Consider the following 25,267-nt stretch of genomic DNA (forward strand, 5'->3'; position numbering starts at 1 on the left):
AAACAAAAAACGGAACAACGGATCCGTGAAAAACGGACCGCAAAACACTGAAAAAGCCATACGGTCGTGTGAAAGAGGCCTAAATGAGTTGTGTGGTTCTTATGTATGTACGCAAATTGCTAACCAACTAAACCGCGTGAGTAGTGCTGTGTAATAACGCTCCTGCTATACAAAGGGGGTTACAAAGTAAAATTATGAGGGTTTCAAACCTTCTTTGTGTGCTCTGTACTTGACGTGTGCATTTTCACCAACATGTTGTATGATTGCAATTTTTTCTCGCAGCTGCGGTGTGAACAGCCTTACAAAATTGTGGCCATGGGGTGGACTATAATCAGGACTACATATGCATGGCCCAGGCATTCTTTTTATTCTGGGAACAATGCCCCCTGGCAGGTAGTCAGTCCCGGTAGTTGTCGGATGGTCCGTCCTCATTGAGTCCTCTTCTGCCTCCATGCAGATGTTTTCTCTCCACTGAATGTATATTACAATATCTTCTGTTTCCAATTCCGTTAGCCGGCGCTGTGGCTTTCTTTGGTTTGATGGCCTTGTTCCCAGAGTTTATGTGCGCGAGGATGAAGATTGCAGATTGATACTTGTTGGGTTGTATTTTTGCTGTGTGAGCAAATACATGGTTGCTGTTCTACACTCTTTAGATTCACTGGCCAGCTCCACCACGTCTTGTGTTCCCCCTGGAATCATGAGATCACTTGTAAATAGGAGAACTGGGGTCATCCTCATCTGTCAAATTGTTTTAAGGAACACTGGTAAGCAGGGCCAACCCTGTTAAACCAGGAATAATTACTGGTAGGGTCGATCCTGCTGACTAAAAACATACCTTTTATTGTGCAACTTCATTGTGCCATTCTGTAGAAAACTGTATTTTGATTGTTATACAAATGTGGGCTTCGGTGCAATGAAGGGTAGACCCTAACCCCTTGGTGCACCCTAGCTCCTCCTCCTCTTTCAAGATATGGCCACTACCCTTCCCTTTGACTGACAGGGACAGGCATCATCAGCGTCCTCTAGCTTAGCCCCGTAATCTTGGTTCAGTGGGGCTAGCTGAAACAGATGTGCAGTACCCCAGAGGACTACTGCAAAGGGTTAATGTTGTGATTTATTGTTAAAACTCTTATCTTTCTTTGAATTGTGCATCCCAAATAGCAATGTATGGGCAATATAGGTAAACCATTGGCAGCCTGTTTAGGTCTCCAGGGTGATGAACTTAGTCCGCTCCCTGGTTGGAGTCTAGTCTGTGCTGAGCTATAGGAAGGACGTGTGTGAGAAAATTCCTACAGATGAAGCCCAAGTCCAGAGAACCTCTGTCTCTAGGACTACAGCCGCCAAAGAAGGTACTCCACTACCAGAGAACCCCTGAAGGAAAAAGACCATACTTTACAGAAGGTCTAGGACTATCCAGGCCGGGTGAGATAACGTCAGCGAGGTATTTGGTCAATTATGGCTTTGACACTTTGCTGCTGTGGAAAGGATTATTGCCTTCGGCACCTACCACACTGTGAGACGACCTGGCCCTCTGTATCTTAAATCTGCACCTTGAGCCCAGGAACTGGTTAACGGAATAACAAGAATAACATAGAACATCTGTGGTCAACTTGGAGAGACTGAATAGTGTCCTTAGAGTCAGGGCGTACTACTACCTACATCAGAAACCAATCACTCCAGCTGTTCTGAAACTACAACTCCCAGAATCCTCCTTTCACCTTGAGTTACAAGAATTGCCGAGTAAGTGTGCATGCTGGGAGCTGTAGTTTCACAGCAGCTGATGTGCCGAAGGTTGCGGATCCCTGACCTGCATCATTGTTGCTGCCTATACACTGCTATTGGAAGAAAGACTACACTGTGAGAGACTTTGGACCTTTGCCTCTTGCTGCTATATTTACTACTACTCTTATCATTAACTCAGTAATGAAAGACTTTATTCATTGCAACCAACTGGCCTGGTTATTAAGTTCACCGCCTTGCACCCTGCCAAACATCTACCATCAAAGGCACCAGGGTGTGCTCAGAGGGAGGAAAGGGTGCACCCTCCATTCACTGTAGGGTCCCAGGGAGCATCAGGAGGGGACATTGCCCTCTTAGGGCCACGACCACCACTCCCATCCTCTCTGCAAATGCGCTTAAAATTGTGGCGCTCAGCGCAGGTATGCAATTACAAAGGATGCAGCAGACACCTATCAGTCAAGGGGAAGGGTGAGTGGAAATCGGAGGAGCTATGGACCCAACCCTCGGTGCACTGAAGCCTTCTATTGCATGCAAAGATAGTTCTCTATAGAACAACACATTTGCACAATAAAAGTATTCTTTTAATCAGCAGGATCAGCCCTACCAGGCAGGAAGACTCATCTACAATGGTTGATCCTGCTGACAGACACTCTTAAATGTGGGAGGTCCCCCCATTATGACCATCATTATAACTGCATACATATAAAGCACCGCCACCGCCATTTCAAGATTTATATGCAATATTCTGGTTCAATTTTGGTTTAATAATAACATTAAAGTACAGATATATGAATAATTTACGTATCAGTTCTGTCATAGCTGTTTTTCCATTTTCTGTCCTTTATTTTTACATCTAATCGAGCAATAAACTATTTTATTAAAGAAAACTTTAATTTGTAGTTTGCCAACTGCCACCTGAGAAGTGATTGGCCATTATATTGGGGAATGTGCATCGCTATAAAGACCCATATTTTCATAAGGCCTCATCCACACTAGTGTTTTTTCACTGTCCGTGATTTGGCTTCAGTGGTCCGTGTCCAATTTTGCTTCAGTTGTGTTTCCTTGTGTCTTCCTTTTTTTTTGTCTGACAGGGGAAAAAAAATGGAAGGTTAATGAAAAGTGTAATTTTATTGCACCAAGGTCTTGTAGAAAAAAACGGACGCGGACACGGATGACATACCAGTTGTGCATCCGTTTTTTCTGACGGACCCATTGACTTGAATGGGTCCGTCCTTCGTTTTCCACTGACAAAAATAGGACAGGTTATATTTTTTTGACGGACTGGAATCACGGATCACAGACGCGGAGAAAAAACTGAGGACTATAAGTTTTTTTTCACAGCTCCATAGAAATTAATGGGACCTCCGCTAAACTGTGAAAAATGACGGAACGGACGCGGATGCACACAACGGTCGTGTGCATGAGGCCTAATCCTGTGATTATCCAAGTTAATAAAAAAGCAGCTACCTACTTGGCTAAAGTTTTGACATGATGTATGCCTCATGTCAGGGGCTGACTGGCAACTTTTGGCCCAGGGGGCAAGTAACACCCAGAGGCCCACTGAGCCCCCCTCCTGCTTTCCCATTTCCCCTGCCTCCTCCTGACCCCCCCCCCCCCCCTTGCCACTTTCGTCAGCCATGTAAATTACAACACAGGAAAACAAAATAAACCAGGGATGCTCCGATATATCGGCCGCCGAAACGAATCAGCCGAAAATGGCATTTTTGGTATAATGCCGAAAGTGTCATTTTCTGGCTGATACAGTGTTGCATCCGTGTGTTCTCTCCTCCCCGCTGGGCGCTGCTCTGTGTCCCCCCCATGACACTTGATGACTTTTGCAGAAGAAAATGTATATTGTGGGGCACGGTATATGCTATATGTGTATAACAAACATATTTCATATGAAAACTTACAATTACTTGGCTTGACCCTTGGGGGTCTCGGACGCCACTTCCACACTTTGGCCGGGGGCTCGGCGGAGCTGATGTGTTTTATCCTAATGAGAAAAATTTCATAATAAGGATTTGGAGAAGAGGCAGAGGGACAGCAGAGCAGGGAGAGGCTGGGGCTGCTACTAGGGGGCTCAGACCATGGGGGAGTAATAAAGCCCACCATAATGCCCCCCCCAGTAGTAATAATTCTCCTTATAATAGACAGTGCAAAAAATACCCCCTTGTAATGTCCCCAGTTGAGCTAATGTCCCCATAGTGCCCCCTATAATGTGCCAGTAGCCATAGGCCCCCCTATAATCTGCCAGTAGCCATAGGCCCCCCTATAATGTGCCAGTAGCCATAGCCCCCCCCCTATAATGTGCCAGTAGCCATAGCCCCCCCATATAATGTGCCAGTAGCCATAGGCCTCTCACTATAATGTGCCAGTAGCCAGATAGGGCCCCCCCCCTATAATGTGCCAGTAGCTATAGCCCCCCTATAATGTGCCAGTAGCCACATAGGGCCCCCCTATAATGTGCCAGTAGCCATAGGCCCCGCTATAATGTGCCATCAGCCCATAGTCCCCCTATAATCTGCCAGTAGCCATAGGCCCCCCTATAATCTGCCATCAGCCCATAGTCCCCCTATAATCTGCCAGAAGCCATAGGCCCCCCTATAATCTGCCAGTAGCCATAGGCCCCCCTATAATCTGCCAGTAGCCATAGGCCCCCCTATAATCTGCCAGTAGCCATAGGCCCCCCCTATAATCTGCCAGTAGCCATAGGCCCCCCTATAATCTGCCAGTAGCCATAGGCCCCCCCTATAATCTGCCAGTAGCCATAGGCCTCCCATAATGTGCCAGTAGCCATAGGTCCCCCATAATGTGCCAGTAGCCATAGCCCCCCATATAATGTGCCAGTAGCCATAGCTCCCCCTATAATGTGCCAGTAGCCATAGGCCCCCCTATAATCTGCCAGTAGCCATAGGTCCCCCATAATGTGCCAGTAGCCATAGGTCCCCCATAATGTGCCAGTACCCATAGCCCCCCCCCCATAATGTGCCAGTAGCCATAGGCCCCCCTATAATCTGCCAGTAGCCATAGGCCCCCCACTAATGTGCCAGTAGCCAGATAGGGCCCCCCCACTAATGTGCCAGGAGTAGCCAGATAGGGGCCCCCTATAATGTGCCAGGAGTAGCCAGATTGTGCCCCCCTGCCCCCCACCCCCCTCATAAAGTGCCAGTCCAGTAGCCAGATAGGGACAGAAATAAAGAAAAAAAAGAAAAAAATGTCAGTCAGACTTATACTTACCTCCCTGCTTCTCTGGAATACTCCGGTCCCACCTCCAGCCAGCACAGATGTAATCACTTTACGGCAGCGCAGCGGCTCAGTCAGGCCGCAGGACCGGCGCAGGTGGCGCGATGACGTCATCGCGCCGATGACGTCATCGCGCCGCCTGCGCCGGTCCGGCGGCCTGATAGGCTGCCGGCAACACGCCTCCCCTGCTCCCCGTCTCCCTGGCTTAAAGTGGCAGTTTATTCCGGCCCGGCCGGCCGGGACAGCAAGCCAGGGAGGCCCGGGGGGCAATTGCCCCCCTGCCCCCCGGCCCAGTCCGCCCCTGCCTCATGTGACCGCTGCAGCCAATCACTGGTTGCTGCAGTACAGGATGCAAGACCACTAAGACCAGTGATTGGCTGCAGGGGTTCCATGGCATGTACGACATGTCAGCGCTACAGACAGGTAAGCAAAGCGGGAAGGACGGGGGAAGTGCTACTGGAACCAGAGGGGTAGGGAATGGTTGAGTTTACCTTTTTTTTAAGTATTGTATCACAATCCTTGTCTTTGGGAAGTTTTTTGGATAACTTAAGACAACCCCTTTAAACTCTATTGTAGACGGTTAGGAAAAAATGGCTGTTCCCTCACAAAACTGCGTAACACCAGTCTGCAGAGTGTGTGTTCGTACTAGGGCAGTTTAAGGGGTTGTTCCACAAAAAATGTGCTACATTTTTTCAAAATAGTACCTGGGTGTGAATACTTTTGTAATGGGATGTGATTAAAAATGAAGTATAGCCGCTGAGTTATTCAGTAATATGTATCTTCATAGCCCCACCTGCTGCTTGTTGTTTTCCTTATTTCTCTGTCGTTGAGGTGGACACACATGCTCAGTTCTATCCCTCAACTGCCACAGTTACAGGGAGAGAGAAGCAGCAGAAAGGACTCGTCCCCAGAGAAAGGACACGCCCCCTGAGCCTCCTGCTTGAAATAAATCTAGTAGAGTAGCTGGTTCTAGATTTGTTGTAAAGAGATGGTCATACCCTGCCTACATGATGTCTAACACCACCTTTCTTCCCATAATGCCCTCTATGCAGGGGCAGATTGGCCATAGACCTTACAGGGAAATTTCCCAGTGGGACGATGCCCAGGGGGCCGCCTGAGCCCTCTTCACTGCCGGCCAGTGGAAGTTTTTGTGGATGTATTTTGTGCTGATGGGGGCAGTATTTTGTGATGGACCGTGGTATTTGGCTCTGTTGGGGTGGTATGCCACAATATGGTATTGCTGGTTCTGCCTTCCATCAATTTGGACCGGTCTACAAAACAGGGCCACTTTTGGTATTTTTTCCAGGGCCACTTTAAGTTCCCAGTCTGCCCCAGCCTCTATAAAAAGAAACCGACATTTTGTAATAAATGTAAATATTGGCTGACTAGACCTTCACCGTCCTTCTGCCCCTTAAATAAATCAAAGGGCTGTGGTACAACAAGGCCGGGAAGCAGAAAACCTCTAGAACCTGAGGTTGAGGGAGTTGATGATGATGATGATATTTGGTTGCACTGATGCTGTAACAGTCTGAAACCCAGCGCTGGAAAGTGCTTATTAGTGCGAAAACAATCTCGTCTTGTGCATTAGAGGAGATGCAAACCACAGAAAGTAGCCTGTGATTATACGACCTTTCCTTGAGCCAGGATCCTAGTCTCCACCACACGTGGTCCTGTCCATGGAGTAATGGAAGGAATATTTTGTTTATTTTATGGAATACAAAATGGAAATATTTATGGAAAATTGTAGCATTTTATTTCATTTTACAAAAACGACAGGATCCGTGGCCTCGGAAATTAGTTTCATGCCACTTATGGTCAATATTTTCCATCGGCATGTGTAAGCCAAAACCAGGCGTGGGTCCAAAACACAGAAGAGGCGCAAATCTCTCCATTATAATTTATCTCTGTAGGTCCCACTCTTTTGGCTTACAAATACTGATACAAAATACTGACCAAAAACTGAACTTATGAAAACGACCCTATTGTGTTTTTTCACATTGGTTTTGTGTCAGCAGACCTGGGAACTCGCTTAGGGGGTCATTTATTAAGACCAGCGCCACACCACGCCCCCTTTTTTTAGACCAGGCGTGAGCGGCGCAAATAACCTTTTACCCACGTGCATGTGCCTGCTGATGTGTGTATATTACATGAAGAAACTGTACGTTTATGTTGTGTCTGCTTATGTGTAGCGTTTGCTCAGTATGGCAAGTACAGTATATTGCGTGTATACATACAGTGTGTACATACGGTAATTCATGTCAAATTTGCATCTGTATATATGGAATGCTTCTATATATTGCACTATTAGGGCCCTTTCACACCTGCGTTCTTGTCTTCCAGCATAGAGTTCCGTCGTCGGGGCTCTATGCCGGAAGAATCCTGATCAGTTTTATCCTAATGCATTCTGAATGGAGTAAATTCCGTTCAGGATGCATCAGGATGTCTTCAGTTCCGGACCGGAACGTTTTTTGGCCGGAGAAAATACCGCAGCATGCTGCGCTTTTTGCTCTGGCCAAAAATCCTGAAGACTTGCCGCAAGGCCGGATCCGGAATTAATGCCCATTGAAAGGCATTGATCCGGATCCGGCCTTAAGCTAAACGTCGTTTCGGCGCATTGCCGGATCCGACGTTTAGCTTTTTTAGAGTGGTTACCATGGCTGCCAGGACGCTAAAGTCCTGGCAGCCATGGTAAAGTGTAGTGGGGAGCGGGGGAGCAGCATACTTACCGTCCGTGCAGCTCCCGGGGCGCTCCAGAAGTGACGTCAGGGCGCCCCAGGCGCATGGATGACGTGATCGCATGGCACGTCATCCATGCGCATGGGGCGCTCTGACGTCATTCTGGAGCGCCCCGGGAGCCGCACGGACGGTAAGTATACCGCTCCCCCGCTCCCCGCTCCTACTATGGCAACCAGGACTTTAATAGCGTCCTGGCTGCCATAGTAACACTGAAAGCAATTTGAAGACGGATCCGTCTTCAAATGCTTTCAGTACACTTGCGTTTTTCCTGGATCCGGCGTGTAATTCCGGCAAGTGGAGTACACGCCGGATCCGGACAACGCAAGTGTGAAAGAGGCCTAATAGTTGGTCATTGTATGGTAATATTATTTAAGAGCATTTTCTAATAATATATACATCTTATAACGTTATTACTTAGGGATGATCGATTTGCATAAAACTTTGTTGTAATACTGTGCGGAGCGGGAGCCGAGTTCAGTATCAAAGTTTTTTACAGTAATAATTAATTTAAAAAGTTATTACACAAAGTCTAAAAGTATAGAAGGAGTAGGTTATTGTGTATGTGGGGTAGCTTTGTTTGATGTTTGTTTTTACTTTATGGCAGTATTTTATTGTAGTATGATATGGTTACAGTGTATGGAAGTATTACCATTTTAGATTTGTTATTCAGCCTCAGTTATTTGATTAGTTTCTAAAGGTATGGAAGAATGTTCTGGACAATATATTATTTTGGTACTGTATAGCAGTGTTTTTTTTGGTATTGCAGGGGTCAGTAACCTCCAGCAGTTGTGAAATTACAACTCCCAACATGCTCCATTCACTTCTCCAGTCAAGCAAGTGTGTGCATGCTGGCGGTTGTAGTTTCACCACAGTTAGGGTACTTTCACACTTGCGTTAAAGTTTTGAGGCATAGCGTTCCGTCACAGGGGCTCTATACCGGAAAAAAAACTGATCAGTTTTATCCTAATGCATTCTGAATGGAGAGCATTCCGTTCAGGATGCATCAGTTCAGTCCCTCTTACGTTTTTTGGACGGAGAAAATACCGCAGCATGCTGCAGTTTTCTCTCCGGCCAAAAATACTGAACACTTGCTGGAATGTCGGATTTGGCATTAATTTACATCCAGCATTAAGCGTTCCGGCAAAACGGATCCGACTTTCCAGTCTGCGCATGCGCAGACCTTTAAAAATGCAAAAAAAATATATAATACCCGTTTTTCCGGATGACACAGGAGAGACTGATCCGGTATTGCAATGCATTTGTGAGACGGATGCTACTCTTTGGGCACTGGTATTCTGGTACTGTATGATGGTGCCTATAACAGGTTTTCTGGGGTTGAATTTTATGGGTTAGTAGAATTTCCATGATTCATTTTACTACGTCCACTTTCCGGAGCTTAAAATGTAGCCGAAATCTGAAGTAATGGTTTAATACTTTCCACATGACTAGAGAACGCACAGCTGAATGACAACATGAAGGAAAATGTTATTATTTTATATGTCACTCAGCAACCTCTGAACATAGGTGTCTTTGATCAGGAGCGGCTATTCCTCGAGACGTTGCATCTCGTCTCTAATCTCCTGCGCTCACCACACAGTGATAATAACACCCTGGACTTCTCTGTTCTTGATGGAATAAAATATGAGGAATTTTACTTCACTCTCCTTTCATCTTCTCTCACCGCACCACAAATAATAGAATTTGCAACAGGAAAAAAAAAAAGCTGATAGTTTTTGCTTTTTCTGCCCCGATTCCAAGCTGTTTCCTTCAGAAATGATATATGCTGTGGTTCACCAGAGTAAGCCAAAATCATCCTTGAAAAGTCATAATTTACTTAAGATTTAGAATTGTTTCCAGATTGCTCAATCTAGAAATAGACTGTGCGGCTTAGAGGACACATATTTTGTCCTACAGCTGCACTTTGTGACAGGTTCTGGAGGCTCGGAAGAAAATGTGATCTCTTTATTACAAAGCTTACAATCCAAATTAAATGGAAGTAATTCTGGACAAATTTCAGATGAATATTAAATAGATTACATATGCAGAACCCCAGAATAGTTGTACTTGCAAATTGTTTCTTGTCATTTAAATGCTATTTAATGTTCTAATGTATTGTTCTACCCAGAATAGTTTTGTATGGATCAGTCAGAGTTAACAATCCTGACTATGCCCTTGTAGGAAGCTGGGAGATGGACTTAGGTCCACCCCTAGTTCAGTCAAACTAACTCGAGTCAAGTGTTAGCTGGGAAGTGAGAGGAGCTACATGTGCTCACTCCATGGAGCTTTGCATCAAGAAAGCCTTTTCTAGTATACAGTACTCCAGAAAGAGAGAGAAAGGAAAGAACTAGAAGGGCCAGAATCTGCATGGCCGAGCACTGAAGTCAGTCAGTAAGATATTCGCTGTTCAAGGCTCTCATGCACACGGCCGTTGTTTTGGTCTGCATCCGAGCCGCAGTTTTGGCAGCTCGGATGCGGACCCATTCCCTTCAATGGGGCCGCAAAAGATGCGGACAGCACTCCATGTTTTGCATCCGTTGCTCCGTTCCTTGGTCCGCAAAAAAAAATATAACATGTCCTATTCTTGTCCGCGCTTTGCGGACAAGAATAGGCAGTTATTTTAAAGGCTGTCCGTGCCGTTCTGCAAATTTCAGAACGCACACGGACGCCATCCGTGTTTTGCGGATCCGCGGTTTTCAGACCGCAAAACACACAACGGTCTTGTGCATGAGGCCTAAGGCTGATAAAGATTTTACTGCAGTTAGGCGGACATTGCTAATACACCCTCCCCCCCATGGCTCAGTTCTGGCCAACTGTATCTTAATCCTGCACCCCTGAGCCTTAGGCCCCTTTCACAGGAGCGAGTATTCCGCGCAGGGTGCAATGCGTGATGCGAACGCATTGCGCCCGCACGGAATCCGGAACCATTCATTTCAATGGGGCTGTTTACATGTACGTTGGTTTTCACGCGTCACTTGTGCGTTGCGTGAAAATTGCAACTTGTTCTATTTTCACGCAACGCTGGCCCCAAGTAAGCCGCAACATCAGGGTGTGTCCCGAGGGAAGGAAGGGTGCGCCCTCTTGTCACGGCATAAGGATTGCCACTCCCATCCTGCACTCCTCTGGGGGCTTTAGTCTATCTTTAATTCAAAGCCTTATGTATTCAGTGCTCATTAATTTCACAAAGAATGTATATTTTTGGGAAGGTACTTATTTGGGTGAGATTTATCATGAGAAAAAGTTAGTTTTCCAGGAGACTGTGTTTACACCAAATTTATCAAATGTTGCACGCCGTTTGACGCATCTTCAAAGGAGTTGTCTCACTTCAGCAGATTTCCCGATGAGCATGGTGATGATCTGCAGCGCCTTTACATGAGTCCATTATTGGGAACAAGTATTTGCATGAAGGAAATTGTGAAAGATGAGACCAGAGATCGGGAACAAGAGAGGTGTCCTCCCTGGGAAAAATCCTATAATATCGGACAACCACTTTAAGACCTATTTACACTTCCAGATGTTCGGGCAGTGCAAGCGCAGACGGATGATAACACAATCCATCAGCTCGTTTTCACTGGCCAATGCAAATTGAATGTGGGGGGGGGGGGGGGCGTAGTTGAGATCGCTACCACAGTTGATCCTCTCTCATTCAGTTCTATTGATTATGGGCAGCACCTTTCCGATTACACATGGAGATGTGCTGCCGATAACTGGATCAGGATAAAAGACGCCTGACAAACCTTTGCTCGTTCATTGGCTGCTCGGTTATACGAGCAAATTATCAGGAATGAACGTTCTTATGAACGCTTGTCCCGAATATCGTTGAATGTCATGGTTTCAGTGGGGACCTTGATCACATACCGTAGTTCATTTGTTGATGTGATATTCTAAAAGCATGGAACAGAGAGGCAAATCCCTTAAAGTTCCATGTATGATAGGCATCCCATCAGTCAGTACCAACTGTGGGGCTAGCATGTTGACAAGGTGAAGCATAGACTAAGTACCCTATTATTATTAGTTTTTTTATTTATTTGATGGACTTATATAGCGCTGACCTATTCCGCAGCGATTTAAAGACTTTAGCATCAAGCTGTCCCCAGTGGGGCTCACAATCTAAGTTCCCTATCAGTATGTCTTCGGAGTGTGGGAGGAAACCGGAGATCCCGGAGGAAACCCACGCAAACACGGGGAGAACATACAAACTCCATGCAGATGTTGTCCTTGGTTGGATTTGAACCTAGGATGCTAGCACATCACATTACTGATGCAAATTGAATGTAGCAGGAACGAGGAATGATCGCAACCGCAGTCATTAGTCTTGAATTCAGTTCTAATGATTATTGGCAGAACAGCTCAGATTTCACAGGGAGATGTAATGCTGATAATCAGGAATCTTTCAGTCTGATGAAAGACGCCCATCAGCCGACCAGCGAGTGTTTTGTGGCCAGAGCTCCACAGCAGCATAGTGCGCCTGATGCGTTGCGATGTGATCTGAGAGATCGCAGTATGAATTAGCAAGTAATTTAGGGTTGTTATGATTGCAATGAGTAGGCAGCGGGCCTTCAGTTTTTGAGATTGGGAAATGATAGATGCATTACAAGGCGGGATGGTATTAGAAACATATTTTTATGTCTTGTTTTCCGCAGACAGCACCGCTGTGGCCTATGTTGTCCCTGGTATTGCACATTAACCTGATTTTAGGCAGTTAAATAGTTCACCAATATAGTCTTCGAAAGAGACGTCTTATGGATGTGAAGTAAGGATAGGGTTATATTATTTGCAGCCATCCTCTGGTTACTCTTTTTTTGACTATACCCCGTTGTTGCACTGCTGTAGAGTTTACATCTTGCTCTACAACATATGGTTAATAAATGCAGGTTACGCATCTCAAAAACAAATAATAACCCAAAGAAAGTAATGGGCAACATCAAAAACCCCTCCAAGAAAGCCAACTCCACATGATACAGATATACCTACACAAAAAAGCTGAGTCTGGGATAGCTCAAAATAGATATAAACCTTTATTAAATATATATGTAAAATACAATAAAAATGGAGACAAAATACATCAGAAGAAAAAGTGCGGTACACACCTGAGGGAAGACATAGTAAAAATCTCTAATACAGAGGGGGATACGTTAGTTATATATCTCTTGGACAAAAGTAAGTGGTCAATGGGAGAATATAATGTGCAAGTGCATCAGAATCAATGTATATTATATACAGAGATATTGGACCCCCAGATGAAGCTGTTGCCGAAACGCGCTTTGGGGTGTGCAGTTCTCCTGAGGGGATTGCCCTACTTATGGGTATGTAAAAGACTGGTGTTACATTGTGTCTGTTACCTTTGTGAATGGGGGTCCAATATATCGATATATAAGACATTGATTCTGATGCACTTGCACATTATGTTCTCCCATTGACCATTTACTTTTGGCCAAGGGTTATATAACTAAGGTATCCTCCTCTGTATTAGAGATTTTTACTCCCTCAGGTGTGTACCGCACTTTTTCTTCTGATGTATTTTGTCTTCATTTTTATTGTATTTTACATATATATTTAATAAAGATTTATATCTATTTTGAGCTATCCTAGACTCAGCTTTTTTGTGTAGGTATTGCTCTACAATAGGGATGCTCAACCTGCGGCCCTCCAGCTGTTGTAAAACTACAACTCCCACAATGCTCTGCTGTAGGTTAATAGCTGTAGGCTGTCCGAGAATGCTGGGAGTTGTAGTTTTGCAACAGCTGGAGGGCCGCAGGTTGAGCATGCCTGCTCTACAACATAGTAGATTCCACCAGACAACCAATGTCTCCCTTTTGCCCTTTCAAATATATCTATTAATTGAAAAAAAAACAAAAAACTTTTTTTTTTTTTTTTATGTTTGACTGTATCGTTGTCGTCTGAGATTATTTTAATCTTCTACCCAATGATTGCATAGGCAATTCTAGTAATAGGCTATTCCCTTGTTTTACAGAGAGAGGATGCATGCCATGGAGAAACAGATTGCTAGTCTAACTGGCCTGGTTCAGAATGCACTTTTAAAAGGGCCCAGCCCAAGCAGCAGTAAGGATGCACCTGGGTAAATATGTGAAAGCTTTTCATTTACATCCAGCCAGTACCCAGGGAGGAAATTACTAAGTTGGCAGCAAACATGTATGAGAAGTGGGTATGGCCAAAGGTGTTTGAAAAATGCAAACATAGCAAAGAGTAGCTGCAGACAGCGTTTCCTCTAACACAGTGGTGTACATAGAGAAGTAAGGGCCCCATAGCAAGGATCAAACCAGGCCCCCACACAGGACCACCTAAACCCCTTTCAGTGGCCTTTGGTCCATTTTTTTCCACTGCCTCTTTTGCTAAATGTTGTTTCTTTAGAGGGTAGAGTCCTGACCAAGTTTTCACATCCAGAAGAAGAGGAGATAATCCCAACTAAGACTGAGCCCCCTCTTGCCCTGGGGCCCATAGCAGTCGCATGGTCTGCCACTATGGTAGTTACGCCCCTGCTCTAACACCCTGGCAAGGAAAGAGTTACAGTATTGAGATGTTTTTTTTAGCAGATTGCACAGCCATACATAGATAAAAAGGGGCTCCCATAGCAAAAATCAAAGTAGAGGCCACCATTTCTAGTGCTGGATGGCCTCACCTCCTATCCTTGGGACAGGAAGACCGAGAACTTATTCACCAACTTCATCACCATCCTAGGTAGGATGGAAGCATGTTGTCAACTTGTGACCCTTGGGCTAGTTTACCTTAACCCTTCTCCCCAAATCTTGAGCACTGTGTCAGGTCAAAATGCTCATGATGGACCTTGAGCCCTAATACACATCTATAATGATTAGAGAAAAAATAGTTTTAAAGTGAATTTGCAATTTTGAACACCCTGTCCTTTTTTTACGTTCACAATTCTGTGCTGATTAATTTCACATTTTATCTATATAGTGGGCAGAGCTCCATTTTTTGATACAGAGCTTCAAATCCTCATAGACTATAAGAGTGTAATGGGTTCCCTAAGAGCCAACTGACCCATTCCTCTGAACAGTGACTCCATTCTCAGCCTCTTCAGGTCCTTGCCAGACGGGAAGTCTCTTGGTCCCTCAGAGTTCACATGGGCTAGGCTGTACAATCTCTGTAAAATTCTGTCTGCAGCCACCACTAGGGGGAGCTTATGAGCTTACCACATCTGTTTTACTATTGAGTTTGATGCATGTACAGTTGGCAGTTAGCTCCCCCCAGTAGTGAGGCAGGTGAATGTCCACTCTGACCACTATAAATATATAGTCAGAAATTAATCGCTATAGAAATTTAGACTCGTAATAATTTACGTTTCCTCACCCTAGAGGGATTTTAGCTTCCTGCTCCGAATATATGCTGACTTTGACAATCTCCATGAGTAATGTAGTCTTTATCTCAGATATAATTATTAGTGTATTGACTGTATGATTTTAGATTATAAGATAATAGTGATGGATATGTACCTTTTAAATAAAAAATTCTGCCAAAAACAGCTTCCTGCATGTGATACACGAACGCTACTAACACATTAATATAGCACATAGTTACATAGAATCTAGCCTTGCCCATCTGCAGACCACATATGACTGACTTTAGACAATATGCCCTAAATATTCTAATACACTGCAATACACATTCGGAAGGCTTATGTTTCCAGTCTGTCTAATGCTGCAGGGGGTATTATTAGGGTTATGTACAATCCCTAGAATAATCCAGGTTCTGTTGTTTCTTCCATACCAATAATCATCAGGTTTCTCTTTTCCTTATTTCAGTGAAAAAGTCTTAAAGTCTGCAAGCAACACTCCGCCAGTCACCGATAGCCCAGGTACGGTATCATGTGTGGTCTTTTTTGCGTTTTGTGGGTTGTTTTAATGTAGTACCATGAATGCATTTTAGAGGATGTCTTTCTTCTGGCCATGGACCCTCAGGCACTTGCCTGATGTCCAAATGACTGATCCCTGCACTAAATGCTAAATGGAGCTCTCTACCGCCTATTGGACCTTCTCAGGCAACCAGAAAGATACAGAGGACTTCTATAGGAGACTATTTAAAGGCAATTCCTGCTAGTACACAGTACGACTAAAGCAAGGTAAAAGGGAGGACCAGCACAGCCACAAAATATGAAGCTTTTGGAACCGGCATCCTAGCTGTTGTGGAACTACAACTCCCAGCATGCATAATTGCTCTTCTGTTATTCTGGGAATTGTAGTTTCACAATAGCTGGAGTGCCGAAGGTTGCTGACCCCTGTCTTAGAAGGTACTAGTTCTCCTTTTGGATACCCAGTTGATGTAGATAGACTTAAAGACTTAGATATTTTAATGTTCCTATATACAGTGTTCCACAGAATGGGTTCCTCATTTTGTAAATCTTTTTCCCATTTAGATTCTCCTCTAAATGTGATCGTTTTAGTGTATTCATATTTTAACTTTACATAAATATATGATATAGTAGTGTTAATAGTCATACCTTGACAGAGATCTAAAAAAGTGTTCCGTGCAATATTAAAATAATTCTTATTATCGGTGTAGTGTACAGTGTGTCGTAACTGTACATATCTGAATCTATCAATAAATCCTAATGTGATGTCGGGTAAGATTTCATTGAGGGGCTTGAGCTGTCCTCCATGAAACACCTGAGCAATTAGATATATCCCATTTTTTTTCCAATATTCAACATCCCCCATTTGCATAATTTGTGGTAAGTGTGCATTCCCCCACATTGGGGTAAACTGGACTGCTTGGGATACTCCAATCATATGTCTAACTTGTTGCCAAATATACCCAAGCATTCTACTGAACGGATTTGTTATTGTCTCAGTGGTATAAGTTTCAAGGATATAAAAAAGATCCTCCCAAGGTCTATATTGCTCCCCAAAAATAAGACGAATACAGTTATTCTTTCGATTCCTCACACACCATCTTAATTGTGCAGCTACGTAATATCCTTTTAGGAAGGGGACGGAGATTCCACCCTCTTCTTTATACAGATATTGTATCTTTATTCTCACTCGTTTGCGCCCCCATATTAATTAATTGAAAAGGGTCTCTAAGTTTTTAAAAAATTTATCTTCTATCGATATTGGGCTAGCACTGAGTACATACAATAACATTGGTAATAGCGTCATTTTTATAAGGGCTATACGATTAATTTGAGACAAGGGGAGTCTTAGCCAAGTTCAGATTTTTCCCTTAACTTTATCTATTATTGGGAGTACGTTTAGTTTCACATAGTGTTCCAGTTTAGTCCCTATCTGGATACCTAGATATGTTAAGGAGTCTGCTGGGGTCAATATACTAAAGATCGACGGTTTCCCCCGCCCACACATGGATCCTTCTGAAAATCATACATCGCCTTTATTACACACCTGCACTATTACACACTATTTATAAAGATAGGACACAGAATTGTTATAAATGTAACCAAAACAGAGGTGATTATAAACATCTGTTGTGGGAGTGTCCGGGGATAAAAGATTATTGGCTCAAAATATTTCAGAAACTACAGGACAGCTCCCCTATGAAATATGAAGCATGTATTGAATATGCGATCCTAGCTACCCTCCCAGAGACAGATAAAAACAAAATAGAGCAGCTAATTTGGCTACGGGGCATTGCCTTGGCTAAAATAATAATTGTTAAATATTGGGGTTCTACGAAATACCCCAATATTCAGGAATGGATGGAATGGATGAATAGGGTTAAGCAGTATGAAAACATCCTTGCTCAAACAGCCAGGAAAAAGGCAGCTTGGCTGCGGATATGGGGTAATTGGAAATGATGCTCGGTGCAGTGTCAGTGTCGGTGGCTCCGCGGAAAAAATGGGAGGGAGGGTTAAAAACTAAGAGGGAAAAGTAGTACAAGATGACACGGTGAATTAGTATATTGTTAAGTGATGTTAAACTGTAAGATTGTATTTATTTACTCTATGGAAAATAAAAATAAAATAAATTTAAAAAAAAGACTTAGATATTAGACCAGAGACACCCATGTGGAGACAGCATGGTTTTGACGTTTTTGCTCCTCACCAGTACGGACGGGGTAGGGTTCAGGTTAATCTGCATTAGATGGTGTAAATGCAGCTCTTGGAAAATACTTGTTCTTCTTGCGGAGACCCAGATGGGGTAGTGATTCCTAAAGACAGTGCGCACTAGGAAAAAGTATGGAAATTAGCTCTCGTCTGGAAAATTACAGTGATCTGGAAAGATACAGTGATGGTGTCTATAGACATATTGCACCTTTATATAGGATCATACACAATATGCTCTAATAGGGTGCTAGAACATAGTCCTCCAAAGCTATGGTTAGTGGATCAAACCCTAGGATGTTCTAAATTCAGATAGCATGACCCATCCTCTCTTTGCCAATCAGAAGCACAGAGAGTTCTCCACCTCTTAGACTATAGCAGTTTTAAAGAGTATTTTGGGTATCACATGAGCCATCTTAAGGGTACTGTACAGGGTTAGGACACTGATCTCTGCCACACCAGACAAAACCAAGGGATGGGCGTGGCACTGTTTCTGGAAGAAAGCAGCCATATTTTTCTATTCATGTGTCATTTTTTTAAAGGGGTTTTCCACGATAACCTATCATCAATATGAAAAACTCCTGGAATCCCTGCCGATCAGCTGTATGAAGAGGCTGTGGGACTCTGTGAGCGCTTGGTCCTCTATCTAGGCCATGTGATTCAAGTGAAAGGGGCTGCACTCCAGTACCAAGTGCAGCCACTATACAATGTAGGGCTCTATGCTTGGTAAGCTGCGAGGAGGACACGACACTCACGGGAGCTCTGCAGCTTCCTCAAACAGTTGATCAGCAGGGGTGCCCCTGCTGATCTCATGTTAATGACCTATCCTGAGGATAGGTCATCAATCTGTAAATCCTGGAGAACCCCTTTAAACTGGCTGATAAGAGTCAGTAAAAATTCACAGGAAAGAGGAAACTACAGTCAGATCCATAAATATTGGGACATTGACACAGTTCTAAAATTTTTGGCTCTATACGCCACCACAATGGATTTGAAATTAAACGAACAAGATGTGCTTTAATTGCCGACTGTCAGCTTTAATTTGAGGGTATCTACATCCAAATCAGGTGAACGGTGTAGGAATTACAACAGTTTGCATATGTGCCTCCCACTTGTTAAGGGATCAAAAGTTATGGGACAATTGGCTTCTCAGCTGTTCCATGGCCAGGTGTGTGTTATTCCCTCATTATCCCAATTACAGTGAGCAGATAAAAGGTCCAGAGTTCATTTCAAGTGTGCTATTTGCATTTGGAATCTGTTGTTGTCAACTCTCAAGATGAGATCCAAAGAGTTGTCACTATCAGTGAAGCAAGCCATCATTAGGCTGAAAAAACACAACAAACCCATCAGAGAGATAGCAAAAACATTAAGCGTGGCCAAAACAACTGTTTGGAACATTCTTGAAAAGAAGGAGCTCAGCAACACCAAAAGACCCGGAACCACGGAAAACAACTGTGGTGGATGACCGAAGAATTCTTTCCCTGGTGAAGAAAACACCCTTCACAACAGTTGGCCAGATCAAAGAACACTCTCCAGGAGGTAGCTGTATGTGTGTCAAAGTCAACAATCAAGAGAAGACTTCACCAGAGTGAATACAGAGGGTTCACCACAAGATGTAAACCATTGGTGAGCCTCAAAAACAGGAAGGCCAGATTAGAGTTTGCCAAACGACATCTAAAAAAGCCTTCACAGTTCTGGAACAACATTCTATAGACAAATGAGACCAAGATCAACTTTTACCAGAGTGATAGGAAGAGAAGAGTATGGAGAAGGAAGGGAACTGCTCATTATCCTAAGCATACCACCTCATCAGTGAAGCATGGTGGTGGTAGTGTCATGGCGTGGGCATGTATGGCTGCCAATAGAACTGGTTCTCTTGTATTTATTGATGATGTGACTGCTAAAAAAGCAGCAGGATGAATTCTGAAGTGTTTCGGGCAATATTATCTGCTCATATTCAGCCAAATGCTTCAGAACTCATTGGACGGTGCTTCACAGTGCAGATGGACAATGACCCAAAGCATACTGCAAAAGCAACCAAAGAGTTTAAGGGAATGAAGTGGAATGTTATGCAATGGCCAAGTCAATCACCTGACCTGAATCGGATTGAGCATGCGTTTCACTTGCTGAAGACAAAACTGAAGGGAAAATGCCCCAAGAACAAGCAGGATCTGAAGACAGTTGCAGTAGAGGCCTGGCAGAGCATCACCAGGGGTGAAACCCAGCGTCTGGTGATGTCTATGCGTTCCAGACTTCAGGCTGTAATTGACTGCAAAAAGGATTTGCAACCAAGTATTAAAAAGTGAAAGTTTGATTTATGATTATTATTCTGTCCCATTACTTTTGGTTCCTTAACAAGTGTGAGGCAGATATGCAAACTGTTGTAATTCCTACATCGTTCACCTGATTTGGATGTAAATGCCCTCAAATTAAAGCTGACAGTCTGCAGTTAAAGCACATCTTGTTTGTTTCATTTCAAATCCATTGTGGTGGTGTATAGAGCCAAAAATGTTAGAATTGTGTCAATGTCCCAATATTTATGGACCTGACTGTTTATATCATGTCTTTTTGTCTAAGAAACCAGATCCTGCTTTCTGTTGTCCCACAGTGGATCACCTGAGGGAACACGTAGTGACACCACCACAAATAGGGGGTTAATGAACAGTTTGTAATGCCAAGATGCCCTTTTCTGTGTAATCCATCATATTTTTAAAGGGTCAGCATTAGTAATAGCGTAGGAGTAAGGCCTCTTGCACACAAACGTTTATTTTTTCCGTTTACGTTCCGTTTTTTGCATTCCGTATACAGAACCATTCATTTGAATGGATTTGCAAAAAAACTAAAACGGAAGGTACTCCGTATGCCTTCTGTTTCCGTATTTCCATTAATCAGTTCCATTCAAAGATAGAACATGTCCTATTATTGTCTGCATAACGGACAAGGATAGTGCAGACCTTTTTAGTATATGATAAAAGTTATAGTTATGTTGGTGCTATAGTTGTCTCTACCGTTCTAACTGTTTTGGTGGTCTCCAATCGATAGAAGATTATTTCTTATTGTCTACCTAATTGATAGCGACTGTTCATTGTTTGTGCATCAGAAAGACAAGCTGAGTCAAAACAGCCACAGAAATGTTGTTTGCCGTCCAAAATAAATTTCCTCTCAGCAGACACAGAAGGCATGTATTGTTTGTCCTGCTAAACACAATGAGCTGGAGGACTGTGATTAACCCGTTTGTGGGGAATGTAAGAACAACACGAAGCATTGCTTCCACTGAGAAGGAAAAACAAACCTCTTACATTATTTCACCGCTGTCACCTCCTGATTGACATTGAGCTATACTTATTTAAGGCCTAAAGTATCTATATCCAGATGAAATCAGTATCTCTGAGTAGTTGCAGTATTACAGGCAGTCTCCAGAGACATTTTCTTTGCCAGATTTTGGAACTCTTCTAGGCTAGGAAAGTCTTTTTTATTTCTAGCCAGAAAAGGCCTTCATTTTCTACCCTAGTTAACTTTTCATCTTCTAACCTGGGTAGCTATTTATCTTTGATCCTAGGTTAGTTTTCATCCCTGATAATTTTTTATCTTCTAACCCATAGAGGTCTTCATTATCTAGCCTGGGTAAGCCTTCATTTTCTAGCCTGGCTAGACCTTCAGCTAGGAATAGGAGAGTTTTTTTGCCTCAATATTTAGTGTTTTTTGTTGGGTTATGTCCTGTGACACCATTTCTTTCTAAACCATTGTCTTTCTACTTTATAATGTAGGAGATGGTTTGGAGTAGGACATTTGAATAGAAGGACAACAATAGAATTCCAGATGCTTCCTTGGCCCTTATATGAGTGACTTAATATACAATATACCAGCAAATATAATTTACCCTTATTTCTTCTTCTGCTCATGTTTGCTTGGGTTTGGAATTTGTGGCGAGATCCATATGGAGTCGACAGGTTTGCGGTGGTCCCAATGCTACGCTGGGTCCCTGGACACCGTTGAGGTGTCACCAGGTGTTTCTGCTCCCTAAAGGGAAAGAAGTCCAGAGAATCTGGGTTTGCAGTAACCCAGTGTGCTGCTTTACAGGAGGAACTCAAGGGCAAAGCCTTCTAGTGGGGGAGGGAGAAGCACAACCTAATAGCGGAGAAGCACAACCTAAGCAGAAACAATGTTGCAATTTCAGTCAGTCATAGACTTATATAAAGTTTCAATTCAAGTCTATGGGAATGCCTAAGCAGTTTTTCCAGACATAAACAAGTCTTCAGATGTAAACAACAGAGACAATCAAAAGTTCAGTGTGTCTTTTTCCCTCTAAACCTCTGCCCCTTCCTGTGGAAGATGTCTAACTTCTCAGTGCCTATACAGAAAGTCCCAAAGTCTCTCAATATTAGCTGGCTGTGCATTAACCCTTTCCATAGTGCAATGCAGATATAGTACAAAAACAGTGCAACTGAACTGGATATATTACCATAAACATATAAAATGCAGTTCAACAAAATAAAACAGTATAAGTGTAAGCAATGGCATAAATCATAGTGCAAGTTAACCGTTCCAAGTGCTTTAAACTAGTGAGTTAATAGCTTTGCCAAGTAGCAATAGGCGGCAAATGTCCACTAACGTCCATAGTCCAAACTACCCTTGCTCCACATAACTAGCAACATCAATAGTTCTATCATTTCCAATAGATTTTCTGTATCAGTTCCTTAGTTTTAAAACTCTCTGCTTGCTGAACCTTTAAATGTTTCTGGATATAACAGACATTAACTACACACAGCAATGTTACAGTAAGGTGCTCCAAGTTCAACACCTAAGGAAGCCCTGCCCTTCCTTGTAGGCTTCATGTGCAAAAAAAAACATCAACCCAGGGAGCATGTTCTGTCTTCCTGTCTTGGCCTGTCTTTCGGTGCAAAGGAAGTAAAATATTTGTTACGCTCCTGTCTCAATAAGAAAATAGCCATTTTTATATTCTTTGGAATTGGAGAGGTGCAGCAGATAATCCCCTGAATAATGCATGCACAGTTTCGGCCTACACATGCTCGAAACAAAGTCGTCTTTCTTGCTACCAGATCTATATTTGCATGTTCATTTCATTTAATCCAAGGGCCTGTGTTCTGCCAGCACAGAATTTGCATTCTCCAACCCCCATTGTCAGCCAACCAGTTCTTCTGATATTTCTCCCTAGGACGGAAACACTGTATCTTTTAATAATTTAAAACCGCACAATGGTATCAGTAATACAAAGAGGCTGCTACCCTTAAAAAAAAAAAAAAAGCATCATTGGTCCTCCCTGGGGTTCGAACTTGATCAAGATGTACCTGCACACACTATGTATATTGTCTTCTATGTGTGGTGTTCCTCAGGATACTTAGTTATTTGACTCCCTACAGCTTAGGAAAGCAACCGCAGGAACTCCAGCCATTGTGAAACTATAACTCCCAGCATGCTCTATTCACGTCTATGGAAGTTCTCAGAACAGTCAAGCAAGTGTGCATGGGGTTGCTGACCCCTGCCCTATAGAAATGTCACTCGTATGTATGTGTGTGTCTGAGAGGGACATTAGATGGGGCACATAGTCTGTCACAGAGAAGCGGTTGCCTTTTTTTAACCTTTGAAACTGTGCCATTCCTGTCTACGCGATGCGTCTGGAATAGCCCCATTCACTTGAATGCAAAAGAGCGCAATACCAGCCACAGCCATAGAGTGGAACTGTTTTTGGAAATAAATCGGACCCTATGTTCTAATGGCACCTGGCCTTTACCTAATATGATTTTAGAAGGTTATAATTGACAATTGACATAATATTACAAGATATGACTATAGTATCCTATTATTCGCCCTATAAGACGCACACCTAGGTTTTAGAGGAGGAGACAAAAAAAATATATATTTTTCATTCGACTTCAGATCAGACCCCCAATGTTAATCAGACCTCAGCTCAGGGCCCCAATCAGACCTCCAATGTTAGTAAGACCCTCAATCAGACACCCAAAGTTAATAAGACCCCAATAGGACATCAGATTAGACCCCCAATCAGAGCTCAGAACAGACCCCAAAGTGAATAACCCCCCCCCCAGATCTCAGATCAGAGCCCCAATATGAATAAGGACCCTCCTCATTCAAACTTCAGATCAGACCCCATGCTCAGAGCAAGTAAAATAAAAATAAATCAACTTACCTCTCCTGCTCTGGATGCTGCAACCGCTCCTAGGATCCAGCTCTCTTCTTCTTCTTCTTGCTGCGCGACCCGATGCGCACAGCATGAGCTCACAGAGCGCCGACATCCTCACTCTGTGCGCATTCACAGCACAGTAAGCAGTCGAGGACCAGAATGGGGTGGTCGTGTGCGCTGCATTCACCTCTTCCCGGTCCTCCTGTATTAATGAGCGCTTCCATAATGGAAGCGCTCATTAGTATTCACCCTATAAGACGCACTGACATCCCCCCCCCCCCCCCAAAAAGTGCGTCTTATAGGGAGGGCATAAATACGGTAACTGGTTTCATTTTGGAGGCTGTTTCGTGTGACTGATTCCATTGTTCCTACAGGTCACTCTGTTTCCAGTGGGAAGAATTCATTAACAATTATTGAAACTAAGGCTGTTATTTCTCAAGTACCACCTGCCGGCTCATCTGATATGCAAGTCAGTCTCCATGATATGAGGCGTAATGTGGCAGAACTCCGACTCCAGCTGCAGAAGATGAGGCAGCTGCAGGTAAGTAGTCACCTTGGCCTTCTTTTATTTGGACAAGAGATTTATGTGATTTAATTTACATCAGACCAGAACAGTAGTAGATTAGAACATCTAATCTGCCCCTCCCCCCCCTTATTCATTCAATCAGGAATTGCACTTCTAGCAACCCATACATCCGACCTCTCCTTAGTATGGACAGTCCCTGTGGTAGGTATGTAGTACCCCCGACCTGGGGGTACTACTATTGTAAATTGTTTGTAGTGTAATGCAGTATGATGTAATGTTATGCTATACACTTTGTACACCAGCAGGTGGGTACAGTTGGCAGTGGTTGGCAACAGGAATGGGACTTATAATTCCATTCCTCCCCTCTTGGTAGGAGCGAGCTGATCCGACTTCTTGCCAATAGAGGGGCAGAGCTAGTTAGAGGAGTTGGAAAGAAGAGAGTGAGGAGCGACGGAGCCTGCGATCCAGCTCCTCCTCCTCCGGGCCATGAGGACCACGACGTCCGCTCATCTAGGAGAACTATTACCCCAGAGAGCCTGCAGGGTCCCAGGCTATGGAAGATCTGTACACTACAGCATATTTGTGTTAGCAGAGTGATCAAGCCATCAAACTATACAGACTCCACTGCAAGGTGAGGGGAAACATGTTAAGACACCATCACCGAAGTTCAGGACAGGCATAGGTAGAAGCCAGCATCATACAGTGGACACCTGCAGTCACAGGTGCCAGAATAAAGCCGTAGGGAAGGGAATCAAGAGGGAGACATTGTCAGCTAGCAAATTTCTGTCCATGACCATAGCAAAGTAGGGGGACAACAGTCACACTG

At 43.7% G+C, this 25,267-nt stretch overlaps 1 protein-coding gene across 1 annotated transcript in view; it reads left to right on the forward strand.

The window, feature by feature from the left end:
• KIAA1217 (KIAA1217 ortholog) overlaps positions 1–25,267 on the forward strand; it is a 414,351-nt gene that overhangs the window by 365,000 nt on the left and 24,084 nt on the right. The window contains 3 exon segments of the mRNA XM_044293610.1: positions 13,694–13,798; positions 15,501–15,553; positions 24,290–24,456. Of these exon segments, the coding sequence (XP_044149545.1) occupies positions 13,694–13,798; positions 15,501–15,553; positions 24,290–24,456 (325 nt within the window).

Source organism: Bufo gargarizans, chromosome 5 (assembly GCF_014858855.1).
Source record: "Bufo gargarizans isolate SCDJY-AF-19 chromosome 5, ASM1485885v1, whole genome shotgun sequence".
NCBI classification, from domain to species: Eukaryota; Metazoa; Chordata; class Amphibia; order Anura; family Bufonidae; genus Bufo; species Bufo gargarizans.